The 15,410-nt window shown below is 52.3% G+C and overlaps 1 protein-coding gene across 1 annotated transcript; it reads right to left on the reverse strand.

Moving 5' to 3' along the window:
- Positions 1 to 1,288: 1,288 nt before the first annotated feature.
- Arhgdia (Rho GDP dissociation inhibitor alpha) lies at positions 1,289 to 4,108 on the reverse strand. Its single transcript, XM_026410721.2, has 6 exons — positions 4,012 to 4,108; positions 2,595 to 2,812; positions 2,337 to 2,420; positions 2,035 to 2,111; positions 1,895 to 1,958; positions 1,289 to 1,631 (listed from the first exon to the last, which is right to left on the reverse strand). Exons 2-6 carry the CDS (start codon positions 2,782 to 2,784, stop codon positions 1,432 to 1,434), a joined length of 615 nt encoding a protein of 204 aa, XP_026266506.1. The 5' UTR covers positions 2,785 to 2,812; positions 4,012 to 4,108; the 3' UTR covers positions 1,289 to 1,431.
- Between the last annotated feature and the right edge of the window lie 11,302 nt (positions 4,109 to 15,410).

The raw sequence follows: 15,410 nt of genomic DNA on the forward strand, positions 1-15,410 counted from the left end.
AGAACCGAACATTTCCTGAGATGCCTGGGCTGTGTGTGCCATGTGAACAACACATGGGGCCTCAGTGGATAATGGAGGGGAAGCTACCACTGTGTTAGCAAAATACATGGCAGACCGCGGACCAGTCAGCTTTCTTAGAGGTTCTGGATTTATGGTGCTTGGTGATAGAAGGGGAATTCTGTTTCTCACCAGAGTTAGCAGCTGTGTCCCCACAGGGTTGGGAATGGTGGACCTCAACCCCTAACAAGGGATTGTTACCCGAGGGGGCCTCTGCTTCACCTCCCTGATAGCATCACAATCTCCTCAACCCCAGGCAACCCCAAGCAGCAAATCCAGTCTCCTTCAAGGGTGTTTATTTCCCGGTCGGAAGAGAAGCAGGGCAGGCTCCTCTGCCTGTAGAAGCCTGGGCCTGGCAGACACCACACGGGGACAGGGAGGGGAGGCACAGGAGACAGCTCCCAACAGTTGTGTGCGCTTGGTCCCGCTTTTGTCCTGGCTGGGTCCAAGGAGGGCCTGCCCAGGATGGTGGCACTGAGAGCCGGGGCAGAGGCAGCAGGCAAGCCAGCCCAGAGGACGGCACAAATGGAGGCAATAAATACTGACGGGCCAGGCACAAGGTTCCAGGCCACAGGGCCCAGGTGGGACAAGTAAGGCTCTGCCGCTGGCTTTATCCCTCAAGGGCTCTGAGCAATGCCTCCTGGATCAGAGAAGGCAGAGGTGTGAACATACCTGCCTCCCAGATGGGGCTGGAGGCATGGAGTTTGGCAATTTGGCCCTCCCCAAGCTGCTGGCATCACCTCAAACCCTAGCCCAGAGAGGGGAAGGGGCTTCCTAGGCCCTGGCAGGCTGGGCAGCAGCACACCCCAGGCCTCCCCGGGTCACCAAGATCACAAACAGGGCAGGGACAGGGGAGACCACATGCTCATGCAGACAGGGGGAGTTAAGAGTTAGTGAAGGCCCCCCAATACACGTTCCACATGTTAAGGCATCATGGTTAGACGGTGACTGACAGCAATGGATGAAGTGGCCAGGGAGTGGTGGGGCAGAGGCCAGCTGGCAGGGGCTTGCACTAGGTACCCCAGTTCAACTGGGCAGAGACAAAGTGGGCTGAGCACCTGAACAGTGCTCCACTCCCTAAAAGCCAGAATCTGGGGTAGGACGGGCAGAAAGAACCTGGCAAGACACAGGGGGCAGTAGCCTGGGCTGGATGCCCCCCCACCCCTGCACAGGCAGAAGCAGCAACATGACACTAGAGACCATAAGGGCCTGCAGGCGGGAGGGTGGGAGAGGGAGGGTTGAGGAGCTTCCTGTGGGCCAGGTGGGATGGTGGCAGGGAAGGGGCCCTGTCAGCACTTTGGTTTGGGATGGGGAGGGGAGTGGGGTGGGACACGTCCGTCTGTCCGTCTGCCCTGCCTGCCTCCTGGCAGGGGCTCAGTCCTTCCACTCCTTTTTAATGGTGAGATTCCACTCCCATGACAGATGGTCAGTCTTGTCGTCATCTGTAAAGCGGGACTTGATGTTGTAACTGCCCCGAGCCAGCATGCCCTTGGGTGCTTCCTCCATGGGCGTCAGGAACTCATACTCCTCTGCCCTGGGTCCATAGCTCCCCACCATGTAGTCAGTTTTGTCAACTGCAGAACACAAGAAAGGGTACGGTCACCAGTGCCAATGGCCCTCTGTGGAAGACCACAGCTGCCCACTCTTACATGCCCCACCAAGTCTTGGGGATTGATCCCAGGGGCACTGAGCTACACCCCCAGATCTTTTAAAAATATTCTGAGGCAGGGCCTTGCTAAGTTTCTGAGGCTGGCCTCAAACTTGTGATCCTCCTGCTCCTGCCTCCTGAGTTACCAAGATTATAGCTGAGCACCACCACACCTGGCCCCTTACTCACTCTTGACACCTTTCCTGTATGTGTGCTGGATGTACTTCATGCCTGACACGATCTCTCTGTTCACCTGTAGGAACCCAGGGTGAGGTCAGCCAGGTTCTCCAGCCATACACCCCCAGTGCCTCCCCAAGTCCTGGCCTTACCCTGAAGGAAATTTTTATCCGATATTCCACACCCTCCTTCAGCACAAAGGACTGTTTCTTGAAACTCTCCAGATCACCTGTGTTGGGAAGAGGCTCAGCTGACTGTCCAGCTCCCTCACCCCCACCCCACCCCCTCCCATCTCCTCCCCCCAACACAAAGCAAAACCTCCAATAGCACCTCGCTGCACTTCCTCCATGTCCCACCAGAGGGCCCCTGTGCTACAGGAAATTATTTTTAGGGGCAGCAGCAGGGTGCCAGCCAGCCCCACCCAGGGACCTCAGTGTCCCCTTCCCCCTCTCACCTGTCAGGTCCAGCTCCAGGGGGCCTGGCGCAGTGCTACACACCAGGGTCAGGCGAGTCACGATGACGTTGGGGACATTGGGGTCTGGGGAAAGACAGCAAGTTGGAGCCCCACTCCCACCCACTAGGTCTTCCTCCTTCAGCAGACAGACAGGCAGTGGAGTGGAGCAGAGGCTTAAGCAGAGTGACAGGTGTCCTCGCAGGAGAGCTGCTGCTCTGATGGGCCCCCACTCTGTCCCTACTCCAAAGGGCTACTCACCAGCAGAGACAGCCACGCGGCCCAGCAGGGCTTCCTTGTACTTGCGCAGGCTCTCATCATCCTTGTCCAGCTCCTGGATCTCCTGGATGCTCTTCTGGGCCGGGGGTTTGTAGTTCACTGAGTGTTCGTCTTCCTCATTCTCAGCTGCAATCTGGGCCAGCTGCTCGGCTGTGGGTTCCTGTTCTGCCATGCTCACCTCTAGATTGGGTATGGGACACCTGTGGGTAGGCAGGATTATGACAGCCTGGACAGTACCAGGCCTGAGAGTGCAGGAAGCAGGACAAGGGGTGGCTGGTGAGTCTGAATAGCAGGGGCAGCTCCCTCAGACTCACCAGCCACCTGCCCCTCTGGCCTCGGGGGGGTGGGTGGGCATTCTGAAAGGACCCCACTCCAAGTAGGAGACTAAATGGGAACGCAGCCTGCTCCTCGGGGAGATAAAGGCACATCTTTCCTTCCCCAGCAGAGGCACCGAATCCAGACCCAAACTGGAGGGCCAACACTAAACCCCTACTGTCTGCTGTGCCTCTAAGTTCCAGGCCCTCACCCAAGGGATCCCTACTGAGCCCTGGGGCTGAGAGCCCTGAAGAGGGAAGCTCCCTGTCGGAGCCACGTGCAGGCAGACATGTGCTGTGCTACAGCTCGGATGTCCGGGCCCTCCGGATCTCACAGGCCCCAAGAGGCACGAGGTCGTCCCCATTCGTGGCTACAACTTGGGACTGCTGCAGGATCGGTCTTCTCAAGACCCTCGGACAAGTGGAGCAGCCGCCTAGGGCGGCGCCAACCAAGCAGCGACAGCGCTGTCGCAGACGAGCCTCCTTCGGCCTGGGCACCGATCAGCCCCCAGGGGCTCTAAGAACATCCGGAATGCCACTCGGCAATCTCCGAGGTGGTACGGAGGGGTCGGGGCGCAGCCCGCCGGGCGCGGCCAGCGCCTCCCTCCTCGGGCCCAGGGAGGGGCCTAAACGCGGGAATATAGGGCCGTGGGGACTCGCGAGGCCGGGGTGGCCCGTGAGCCCACCCACGCCACCGCTTCCCGCAAGCGCGCTGCCGGACGCCGCCCCAACGTGGCCGCAGGCGATAGCATCCCTGGGCGCGGCCCGCGCTTCCGCAGGGCTTGCAATCCGGGCCGGGAGGGGAGGGGCGGGGCGGGGCGCGGCCTGGCGTCGGGAGCAGGCGGCAGGCGCCCACCCCGGAGGCCCGGCGTGCAGCCCTGGGGGCGCCCCCACCCCAGCCTCCGCGCCGCGGCTCGAAGAGAGGCGCCCGCACATGCGGGGCCTGCGCAGCGCCCCCGGCCCGCCCCGCCCGCCGGGAGGCCGCCGCCGCCGCACTGCCGCCGCCCGCGAGGCTCTGCGCGGGCCAGGCGGCGGCACAAAGGCAGCCCCTCCCCTCGCCGCGCCGCGCGCCGCCGGCCACTCACCGGAGGCTCGACCGCCGCGCTAGCGCTCCCTCCCGCAGCAAATGACGAACGTCGTCGGCCTCCCGCCGCCCGGACGGCTACTTCCGGGGTCACGCGACTTCCGCTCCCGCGGGCGGGGCCGGCGCGCGTGCGCAGAAGGCTGTGCGCCCGCCATCTTGCGTCGGCTTCGCGTCCCGCGTGGGCGGTGTCGGTGGAGAGCAGCACTTTCCCGCCCTGCCCGGGTCGCCTTGAATGAGCGCCACCCTGCGCTCAGGGCCCGCATTCTCGGCCCGTTCTGTGCCTGGGCTGCGGTGCCCGCGACTCTGTCCCTCTGTCCCACGCCCACCTAGGGTCAGCTGGAGGGAATCGGCCCTCCCGTTTTAGGTACCGCGGGAACTCGGGCACTCCGTCACGGAGCCGCACCCCAGCCCTGTTTCTGTGATGGTAGACTCGGCCTCGGTGAGCTGCCTGGCCTCCGCCTCCCGGGTCGCGGGGTCCGGGCCCCTGGAGGCCGCGCAGCACCTCTGGGCTCGGGTCTCCCAGCGGCCCCGCGGCCTGCCTGACGCCCATGCCTAGGGGGCCCCGACGGCCACAGCGCGCGACTGCGTGTCTGCTCGGAAAGGACGCTGGCGCGGGAGGCCTCGCTCCCCGCCCCGAGCCTCTGCGCGCGTCTGTCCCCGAGGGCGGCCTGTGGGCGCCCCGTCGGCGGGTCTCCGACCGTGGCCTTCGCAGGAGACCCGGTCCTCCCAAGGACTGGCTCCTGCACCCCGGGCTTGTGGGCCCGGGGCAGCGGCGACGCCCCTGCCCTGCTCTGCTGGCCACAGGCCTGCCGCTGTGCGGCAGCCTGGAAGCGCGGCGCTGTCCACCTGTGAATGTCATCAGTGTTTTTCTTTTGAGGCGCGGGTCCGGGGATGGAGCTCGGGGCCACTCAGCCTCAGAGCTCCATCCCCGGGACAGGGTCTCCCTGAGTGGCTAAGCGCCTCGCCCTTGCTGAGGCTGGCTTTGGACTGGCGATCCTCCTGCCTCAGCCTGCATTTTTATTCCTAAGGAGAAGGTCGATCTTCGCCTGTTTCAGGTGTCTGCTGCTCTGTGACAAACCATTCCAAATAGCGGGGATTCTGTTTTTTTTTTTTTTTAAGTACTTGAGTGCGTTACCCCTGAGATATACCCCAGATACACCCAGCGCCCGCACATGCTAGGCAAGTGCTCTACCGCTCAGCCCCGGCCCACCCCAGCCTTTTTTTAAAAAAATAATTTATTTTTTAGTTTTCGGTGGACACGACATCTTTATTTGCCGCAGTCTGGCTGGGCACCAAATCGGGAGGTCAGGAGCCCCTTTTAGGTTCAAACAGGGTCCACAAGGCACTCCATGCGGACCGGGGAAACTCTCAGCTCTCTCTGGGCTCCCAAAAGTAGCCCGCGCTGGAGGCAGCAGGAGCCGCCCTATTGCCTGACTTCAGGGGTCTATATACAACTGAATACACAGCCTGTTTCAATCCAGCATCCTCCAGTCAGCAATTATACACAACTTAATTATGATCATCTTAATGGCTCGCTGGCCTCACCTCCCAACCACTCCTTCTGGCAATGCCAGGCTCCATCCTGACTCGGCTGTGGCTCTCAACATTTATTTTATGTGGTGTTGAGGATCCAATCCAGCCTCCTGCGAATGCCAGGCAAGCCCGCTACCGCTTGAGCCGCACCCCCAGCACCCCCAGCCCTTTTTATTTATTTTGAGGCAGGGTCTCTCTAAGTTGCCTAGGCTGGCCTCACCTGGGATCCGCTTGCCTCTGCCACAAAGTAGCTGGGGTTACACACATTACTCCCAGTTTGGAGTTTTTTACAGAACAGGTACCTGGTTTAGCGATCAAAAATATTTACAAAAATCTTAAATGTCTGGTCAATATTTCCTTGGTTGTATTGTGAATCTTTTTCTACTCTTTTTCTTTTCCCTTTTCTTCTTTCTTTGGTATTGGAGATTGAACCCATGGGAAGTGTAACACTGAGCTACATACCTAGTCTTTTTTTTTTTTTTTGAGACAGGCTAAATTGCCCAGGCTGGCCTTCAACTTGGAATCTTCCTGCCTCAGCCTTCCAAATAGCTCAGATTTAGCTTGTGTGCCAGACACTATTTCTTTCTTGTTTATTTTTAGTTCATTTGTTTTTTATTTTTGTAGTTGTAAATGGACAGAATGCCTTTATTTTGTTTACTTTTATGTGGTGCTGAGGATTAAACCCCATGCCTCTCGCATGCCACTAGACAAGCGCTCCACCACTGAGACAGCCTCATTTTTTTTCAGGCTCTTTTTTTCTTCTTGGAACTGGAATTAAACCCATGGGTGGGGGGCTGGGGATGTGGCTCAAGCGGTAGCGCGCTCGCCTGGCATGCGTGCGGCCTGGGTTCGATCCTCAGCACCACATACCAACAAAGATGTTGTGTCCGCCGAGAACTAAAAAAATAAATATTAAAAAAAAATTAAAAAAAAAAAAAAAAAACCCATGGGTGGTCTACCACTGAGTCACTTCCCCAGCCCCCACCCCCTTTTATATTTTTATTTTTTAAAAAATTTTTATAGTTGTAGGGCTGGAATTGTGGCTCAGCGGTAGAGCACTTGCCTAGCATGCGCAAGGTGCTGGGTTCGATCCTCAGCATTACATAAAAATAAATAAAGGTATTGTGATACCAACTACAACTAAAAAAAAAAATCAAAAAATTTTTTGTAGTTGTAGATACAATGCCTTTGTTTATTTTTATTTGGTGCTGAGAATCAAACCCAGTATCTGACACATGCCAGGCAAGCATTCTGCCACTGAGCTACAGCCCCAGCCCCTTTATTTATTTTTATGGGGTGCTGAGGATGGAACCCAGTGCTTCACATGTGTTAGGCAAATGCTCTGCCACTGAGCTACAGCCCCATGCCTTCCCTGCCTCCAACCCTTTTTATTTTGAGTCTGGCTAAATTGCTCAGGGTCTTGCTAAATTGCTGAGGCTGCCCTTGAACTTGCCTCCTGAGCTGCTGGGATTACAGGTGTGCAACATCATGCTGGCCTGTGTTGGGGATTGAACCCAGTGCCTCATGCACGCCAGGCAAGCGGTTACCACTGAGCCACAACCCCAGCCCAGAATTTCTAAGATTCTAGGGCTGGGGATTTAGCTTAGTGGTAGAACACTTGCATACACAAAACCCTGGATTTGATCCCCAGCGCTGAGAGCCATAAACTGCAGTGCAGTTGGCTGCGATGTCTCCTGATGAGGAGGCTCAGTCCTGCCTTACTGAACAGGACTGAGACTGAGTAGCTTACAGACAACAGACATTTACTTAATTCTCCAGGATCTGCAGGCTGGAAGTGGAGATCAGGCACTGGCAGGTTTGGTGTCAGGTACAGACTGCTTCCTTCCCCAAGGCAAGGATTCACTTACTCCCAAAGGCCCCACCTAGAAGTACTCCCACCTGGGGAGCTGTGAATCCAACACTGAAGTTCTGGGAAGACAGGTTCCAAGCACTAAGGCCCCCTTTTGCTCCTCCTAATGTGTGAGGATCAGTCTGCTGGCGGTGTCTGCAGCCTTGAGTTGAGACCCTCACTTGGCATGGTGTTTCCTTGTAAGGGGTGTTGCTGGTTTTGAAGAAGGGAGAGAGATTGAGTGCAGAAAACAGGAGCTGCTGCTCTCAACCAGGCAGTGGGATTCACACCACACCTGGGCATGTCTGGCTAGCTCAGTGATGTCCCCCTTCAGGGATGCATCCTGAGGGAATGGCCTTGGAGGAAAAGAACGGTTTCATCAAGAATGTTTACTGCAACTTGCAATCTTTCTGCCTCAGCCTTCCAAATAGCTCAGATCTAGGGCTAGGGATGTGGCTCAGTGGTAGAGCACTTGCCTTGCAGGTGCGAGGCAATGGGTTCAAGCCTCAGCACCACATAAAAAATAAATTAATAAAGATATTGTGTGTCCATCTACAACTAAAAAAAATATTTTAAAACAAATGTTTACTGCAGTATTTTTGTTTTGCTATCCTAGGGTTGAGGAGGTCTCTTCACAGGCAGAGACCTCTGTTCCACAGAAAACTGTGATAGCAGTGGTGGCCCATGCCTGTAATCTGAGCAGCTTGGGAGGCTGAGGCAGGAGGATCACAAGTACAAAGCCAGCCTCAGCAACTGAGACCCTGTCTCAAAAAATAAAACATGGGCTGGGGATGTGGTTCAGTGGTTAAGCAGCACTGGGTTCAATTCCTAGTGCAAAAAAAAAAAAAAAAGGACAAGTCATGTTTTAGCAAAGAGTTTTACAACCAAGTGAAAGATGAGATGGGCATGGTGGTACACACTTGTTATCCCAGGGGCCCTGGAGGTTGAGACAGAAAGATGGCAAGTCTGAAGTCAGCCTGGGCAAAATAAAAAGGGCTGGGATGTAGCTCAGTGGTAAAGTACCCCTGGGTTCAATCCCCAGTACTGTACAAACAAAAAAAGAAACATTCTCAGAGCAGAATGTGTGTTATCTGGAGAGTTAGAAGCATCATGGGGAACTAGAGATTTTCTTTTATTTACCTATTTGTGGCATTGGGGATCAAACCCAGAACCTTGGGCACACTAGGTAAGTCCACCACCTCATTTTTGTATAAAAAATGTTAAAAACAAGGGGGCTGGGGCTGGGGATGTGGCTCAAGCGGTAGCGTACTCTACTGGCATGCGTGTGGCCCGGGTTCGATCCTCAGCACCACATACCAACAAAGATGTTGTGTCCGTCGAAAACTGAAAAATAAATAATAAAAAAAAATTCTCTTTATTAAAAAAAAAAAACAAAAAAACAAGGGGGCTGGAGTTGTAGCTCAGTGGTAGACTGCTTGCCTTGCATGTGAGGCAATGTGTTTGATCCTCTGCACCACATTAAAAATATAATAAAAGTATCGTATCCATCTACAACTAAAAAAATATATATTTAAAAAAATGTTGGGGGTGGGCAAAGGAAAAGACAGTGGAATGAGATGGACATCATTACCCTGGACACGTGTGACCGCACAGTGTGACTCTACTTCATGCACAACCAGAGAAACGAAAAATTCTGCTCCATTTGTGTACAATGAATCAAAGAGCTTTCTATTGTCATGTATAGCTGATTAGAACTCATAAATAAATAAAAATTTAAAAATATTGTTAACAAGGAGGATCTGGGGTTATGTGACAGAGCACTCATCTAGCACAGTGAGGCACTGGGTTCAATCCTTGGCACCACATTAAAATGAATAAATGAAAAAAAAGGTACTGTGTCCATCTACAACTAAAAAAAAAAAAAGTCAACAAGGAATAGGGCTGAATGGCTGAGTGGTAGAGCATTTGTTTGCATTATATGAAGCCTTAGCTTCAATCCCCAGTACTAGAAAAAGAACTAAGTAATGGATATGAAAACAGAGCTCAGTGACACACACCACTAAACCCCAGTAACAAGGAGGCTAAGGCAGGAAGACTGCAAGTTCAAGACCAGCCTAAGCAATTGAACTTGGCATGTGATTTAGATAAAAGCACTACCCTTCTTCAGTACTGAGGACTGAAACCAGGCCCTAAACAAGCCCTTGCTGAGCTACATCCCCAGTCCCTTTTTCTTTTTGTTTTTTCTTTTTTAAAGAGAGGAGAGAGAGAATTTTTAATATTTATTTTTTAGTTTTCAGCGGACACAACATCCTTGTTTGTATGTGGTGCTGAGGATCGAACCTGGGCCACACACATGCCAGGAGAGCACGCTACTGCTTGAGCCACATCCCCAGTCCCTTTTTCTTTAGAGAGAGTGTCTTGCTACATTGCCCAGCTGTCCTGGAACTGCCTCAACCTCCACAAGTCTCTGGGATTTCAGGTGATTACATATGAACCACGACAGACACGCCTCACTGTACAAACCACAGGCAGCTGGCGGGCGAGAAGCACTCACCTAGGTTACACTGGACAGCAGTACTTTGGACCCCATGAGGCCAAACGCAGGAGCGCTAACCTGGCAATACTGTGGTTGAAAGTGCCCCTCACAGGGGTTTGGGCACACCAGAAACTGAAATTGTGTAAGTAAATGGCGTGCACCAAGAGCCAGGCTTCTCCGTCACAGGGAGAAAATACAGATAAGAAAAGGGCAGGGCAGGAGTGCCCTGTGGCACTGGGGTGGTCAGACACCTGTAGGAACTCGTCGCTTTCCAAAAATGTCTACATCCAGCTAGATATCCACAGAAATCAATCCAGCAGTAGGTAGGTGTGTTTTAGCACACACTTCTTGTGCTGTGCCCTGAGGGCCAGAAGTAGCAAACACGGCCAGTGCTGAAATCCTGGTTGATAAATGCCAGTCTCCATGGGAAAGCACCAGGGCTCTCTGGAGAAGTTGTGACTTCAGGTGTGGGGTTTCTCAAGACGTCTGAAGTGCTTAGTGAAGGCAATGAGCATGTCCGAATGGCACAGGCCACCTCAAAGAGCACTCCTGCCCAGAGAAAGTCACTGGAGCACCGGCGTCCATCCTGACCTGACAACCACCTAAATAAACACTGGAGAAGGAGTGCTGCCGCTTATGCAAGAATTCCAATTAGTAAGTGTCAAAGGATGTGGAAAATATAAAAAGCCGTGACAGTTGCTTCCGAGATCCAACAGATGCTAAAATTAGTGGGGAAAAAATGAAGAAAAACATATTCACCTAAATATCTCAAGATACTTATGGAGCCAGGCATAAAGGCACATACCTATAATCCTAGTGACTCAGTAGGCTGAGGCGGGAGGACCACAGGTTCCAGGCCAGCCTGAGGAACTTAGCAAGGCCCTGTCTCAGAGTGAAAAATAAAAAGGGCTCAGTGGTAAAGCACCCCTGGGATCAATCCCTAGTATTTAAATAAATCTCACAGAAGGATTTTGGGATAAAGTTTCCTGTCTACATTCTTCTCTCGATTCACTCAGAAAACATGGAGAACAAACTGCAGCAAATCATCATCAGGGGAGTCTAGGTAGAGTTATACAGGAATTCTTTTCAACGAATACAAACACCAAAATTACACAGTAGCTTTTCAAACATTCAGTTAAATAAACAAACTGACATTAACAGAAGGATTGAAGAGAGATGCTAGATCACAGCCCCAACCCTTTTTGAGATGGGGGTGTAGCTAAGTTGCTCAGTTGGCCTTGAACTTGGGCCCTCCTGCCTCAGCCTCCCAAGTAGTTAATAGGCATGCACCTTATTTTTTTTTTTAACATTTATTTTTTAGTTATAGGTGGACACAAAATCTTTATTTTATTTTTATGTGGTACTGAGGATAGAACCTGGTGCCTCATGCATGATAGGCGAGCACTCGACCTCTGAGCCACAACCCCAGCCCCAAGAGATACATATTTCTATTAAATTTAACAACACTGAACTTTCTGATACTGTGATAAAATACTTGAGACAAGCAATGTAGTCAAAGAAAAGTTTATTTTGGCTTCCAGTTTCAGTCCATGAGCTGTTGGCAGCTTGTTTGGGTGTATGGCAGCATAGTTTAAGATGGCAGCCAAGAAGTGAAAGAGGCCAGGGTCTCAATATCCCTTTCAAGGGCATGCTTCCAAAAACCTAACTTCCAAATGCCCTTCAGCCTATAAGGTCCTACCAGCAGCTAACAGCACAACAGACTGGAGTACAGGCATTCATCACATGCAAGAACATCAGTTGTTTCTAGGACCACAGGTGAAGGCCGCCAGGCCTGGTAAACAAATCAGTATTTGAATCTATTTTGTTGCATGGATTAATGCCAAAAGTGTTCAACCCCATGAAGGTCATCACAGTGTTCTCAAGTGAAATCCTCCAAGTTTCCCAGGAAAGAAAGTCTTTCTGTGATAACTTGTATCTTATCCAGACACGAAAAGGATTGCCAGGCATGGTGGAGCACACCTATAAACCCAGCAACTCAAGGATTGCAAATTCATAGCCAGCCTCAGCAACTTAGTAAGGCCCTTTCTCAAAATAAAAAGGGCTGAGAACGTAGCTCAGTGGTTAAACTCCTGGGTTTAATCCCCAATCCCCCCACCCCGACAAAATAAACTTAAAGACTTGGTGTGTAGCACAGTGGCAGTACCCTGGCCTGGCGTACATGGATCTGTGGGCTCAATTCCCAGGGCTGGGGACAGAGCTCAGTGATGGAGTGCCATCTAACACAGATGGCCCTGGTCTGCTGGACATGAGTGAAACTCTGGCCCTCCACTCACTGGCTCATCCCCTAGCTGGTGTCCTCACATTAATGCCTCAGGTCACCCACACTGCCCCCACACTGGGATCTTGGGCTGTTCCTACCCTTCCCTGGTGTGTGCTATTCTCTGCCTCTGCCAGTGAGCTTCACCTCCACTGTCCAAGCGTTCACAACTCCACACTGCAAGGTTTTCCTCCATGGCCTCACTGGATACCCTGTGTCTGTACTCCACTTCCTTTCATCATTTTTTTAGGGTAACAGATTGAACCCAAGTGCACTCAACCACTGAGCACATCCCCAGCCCATTTTATTTTTTGAGACAGGATCTTGCTAAGTTGCTTAGGGCCTCACTAAGTTGCTGGGGGTATGGGAGTGTACCACCCCGCTCAGCAATCCTATTTTTAATTGTTTTTAGATGTTGATGAACTTTTTACTTGTTTATATGTGGTGCTGAAGAGTCGAACCCAGTGCCTCACACATGCTAGACAAGTGCTGTACCACTGAGCTACAGCCCCAGCTCTCCCCTCTTTTCTCCACTAGAATGTACTAGAGTTCTGTTAAGAGATTACGTATTTTGTTCACTGCTTTTATCCCTGCAACGGGTGCACACATTTTTGTTGGGTGAGTTAATAAACTTCATTTTCTTTAAGTTCTTGAAAAGAGGAAAAAATTACATAGAACATTGAATACAGTACAAGGCACAGGCCAGGGCCTCAACAGACATCTGACAGCTGTGCGGCTTGCTGCGGAGCACACTGTTCCGTCTACCTTGACCTCTGCACCTCCACTCCCCTACTTCTTCTGTCACCATCATACCTATCATTACTGTGTTTTGTTTCCTACTTATACCATCAGTTTGCTGAAAGCTAGAACAAAACTTGCTAACTTACAAGATGACCCCATTGCAAAGTATAAACAGCAAGACAAATTATTACAATGGTGTCTGCATATAGCAACCAAACCACTGAATCACTGAACCCAGCGCCTGAGGTCAGGTTAGGTCTAATAGGATTGGAAAAAAGGGAGGACTCCTCCTCAATGCGTGGATCTGGCAGGCCTTTGCTCCACTCCTCCTGCTTCCAACAGAGAGCCACCTCCCCATGCATGGAGCTGACGTCAGCACTGGGTGCTGTGAGCTAACCTGGGAAGAGCTCTGAAACCTGGACTTGCTGCTTCTCCCCATTGCTGACCTTTCCTTCCTTCAGCACATCTGATAGCTCAGCCCCCCTCTTGCCCTTCCTGAGTCACGTGCCCTCCTTTGAGCCAATCACTCTAGTTTCTCATGCAGACCACAGGGCTACAAAAGGAACTGGGTCGCCCCAGGCACCTGAAGGGCTCTGGCAGCCAACCAAACATCTGCAGCTCATGGTTTGAGGGAGGAGCATAAAGGAGAAAAACCTGCAGAACATCAAGTTTCAAGTCATCCTTTCCTCAAACACTCTTGGGGTCAGTGGTTTCCTCCCCCCTCTCTAGGCAGGAAACTGAGGCACCAGCCTCCAGAGGATCTGAACTACAGCATGTGCATTCCACAGAAGAGCCTCTATCTTCTTCCCTGAAAAATATCCAGACTAAATGGCTCAGAGGACAAATGAGGTCTTCCCTGTGGTGCCCACTGGGAACAAAGGTCTACTTCAGAAAGTAGGTGACCCAGCTCTTTTGCTCATCACTTACAGGAAGCCAGGTGGCCTCCAGATTGGCCACACTAGCAACACTAATTACAAATGGCCAGGCTTGCCACCCGCATTCCACTGTCCCCACGGCAGACATTAGCCACTGCTCCTGTGATGTGACCCCATTTCCATCTCTTCCAATGCCTTCCTCTGAGCCACCTCCACTTGCCAGCTACCAAACCAAAGATGTCCAACTCAAAGTAGCATTCTCATACAAGACACCTGGGTGCCTCTGCCCCACCTCCCACGTGTGTGACATAGCCAATCCGTGACTGCCACCTTCAGCCTGCTCCTTCCTGGGGCCTTCTCCCCGTTGACACCTACCTACTGCACCTCACAACACATCATTCTGGTGTTCCTTCCTCCCAAGAAGGTCACAGCCCCTAACTCTCCCCGCTCCTCCCTGTGAGGTACACCTACCAAGTGCTTCCTCTGCTTGCTAGGCAGTGGGTATGGCTCCAACACTCAGGACCAGTCGAGGCCACCTTCTCAGGGACAGCCTCCGTCCCACTGCATGGACTGCCTTGCCTCTCTCATCGACTCCTCTGCTCTGGCAACTAGAGTCACATGCAGCAGTCCTTTCCCCTACTGGACAAGCTGCCTCAGAGAGCCAGAATGAGTCACCTTGTTTGTTAATAGTAGTGGCCCTTCCTGGCACAGGGAAAGGCTGTTCAGATGGCAGCCACTGATTTTTATGTAGGGTCACTGTAACTGACACACTCTCTCCTGCATGACTCGAGTCAGACCAAACTCGGAAGCAGAGCTGGTCTGGAGCATGTGCCCAGTGGAACCTACTGTCTGCAGAGAGCACCGTCAGTTCCCCTGAATGAATTCCCTCTCCAGCCTCAGTCTCCACAATACTCACACACCAGCAGGGTCCTCCCAGCAGGGTAAGATCTAAAGCTCTTATCTCCATGTCCAACCCATTCTCAAAACAGTATTACCAACTAACTTGACATCAAGTTGTCCCTGTTGCCCTGCCCCCTCTGGCAGGCAACTTCACTTCCACTACCTACTTTATCACTATCAAATACAGCCAGCTCTCCAATGTCCTGGTCAGCCAACCGAGGATGCAGACATCCAGGAAGACTGGGTGTGCTGGGACACACAGAACCCTTCCCTACCACTACAGGACAACAGGCAATAACAGAACATGTGCCTTGCATCAAGCATAAGGAGCCAGAGACAACTTAGAAGTCTATGGGAAAGTGTACACAGGACCTGACCTATGCACACACCAAGCTACTGTACGAGAAGGACTCAAACACCCCTAGATTTGATTGCACAACTGTACAAAATTAAGGGGAAAATGTACGTCCTATTTATGAAGAGTTGGAACCACACAGAAGAATCAGAACCTCAGAGCCCAAGTTTCCCGATACAGTGCAGAGAAGGGAAAGGATAGCCCAACAGCCTGTCATGGGAGACCTCTAGACACTGCACAGATGACCCACCCACCCTTGACCTTGTGGCACAGGCAGAGAGAACAGGCAGCTCTAGGGAAGGGGCCACTGCGCCTCTGGTGTCCTCCCACCTACTGAATCAGAGAGTAAAGAGTTAGGAAAGGGGGGAAGGG

The sequence above is a fragment of the Urocitellus parryii genome, chromosome 7 (assembly GCF_045843805.1).
Source record: "Urocitellus parryii isolate mUroPar1 chromosome 7, mUroPar1.hap1, whole genome shotgun sequence".
Classification (NCBI taxonomy): Eukaryota; Metazoa; Chordata; class Mammalia; order Rodentia; family Sciuridae; genus Urocitellus; species Urocitellus parryii.

Bases quoted from the DNA above. Each gene is read 5' to 3' on its own strand.
- Arhgdia (XM_026410721.2), bottom strand. From the start codon at position 2,784: ATGGCAGAACAGGAACCCACAGCCGAGCAGCTGGCCCAGATTGCAGCT. The intron at 2,112-2,336 runs GTGAGAGGGGGA...TTCCCAACACAG, and splicing joins CCTGGAGCTGGACCTGACAG to GTGATCTGGAGAGTTTCAAG. The intron at 1,632-1,894 runs GTGAGTAAGGGG...TGTGTTCTGCAG, and splicing joins ATACAGGAAAGGTGTCAAGA to TTGACAAAACTGACTACATG.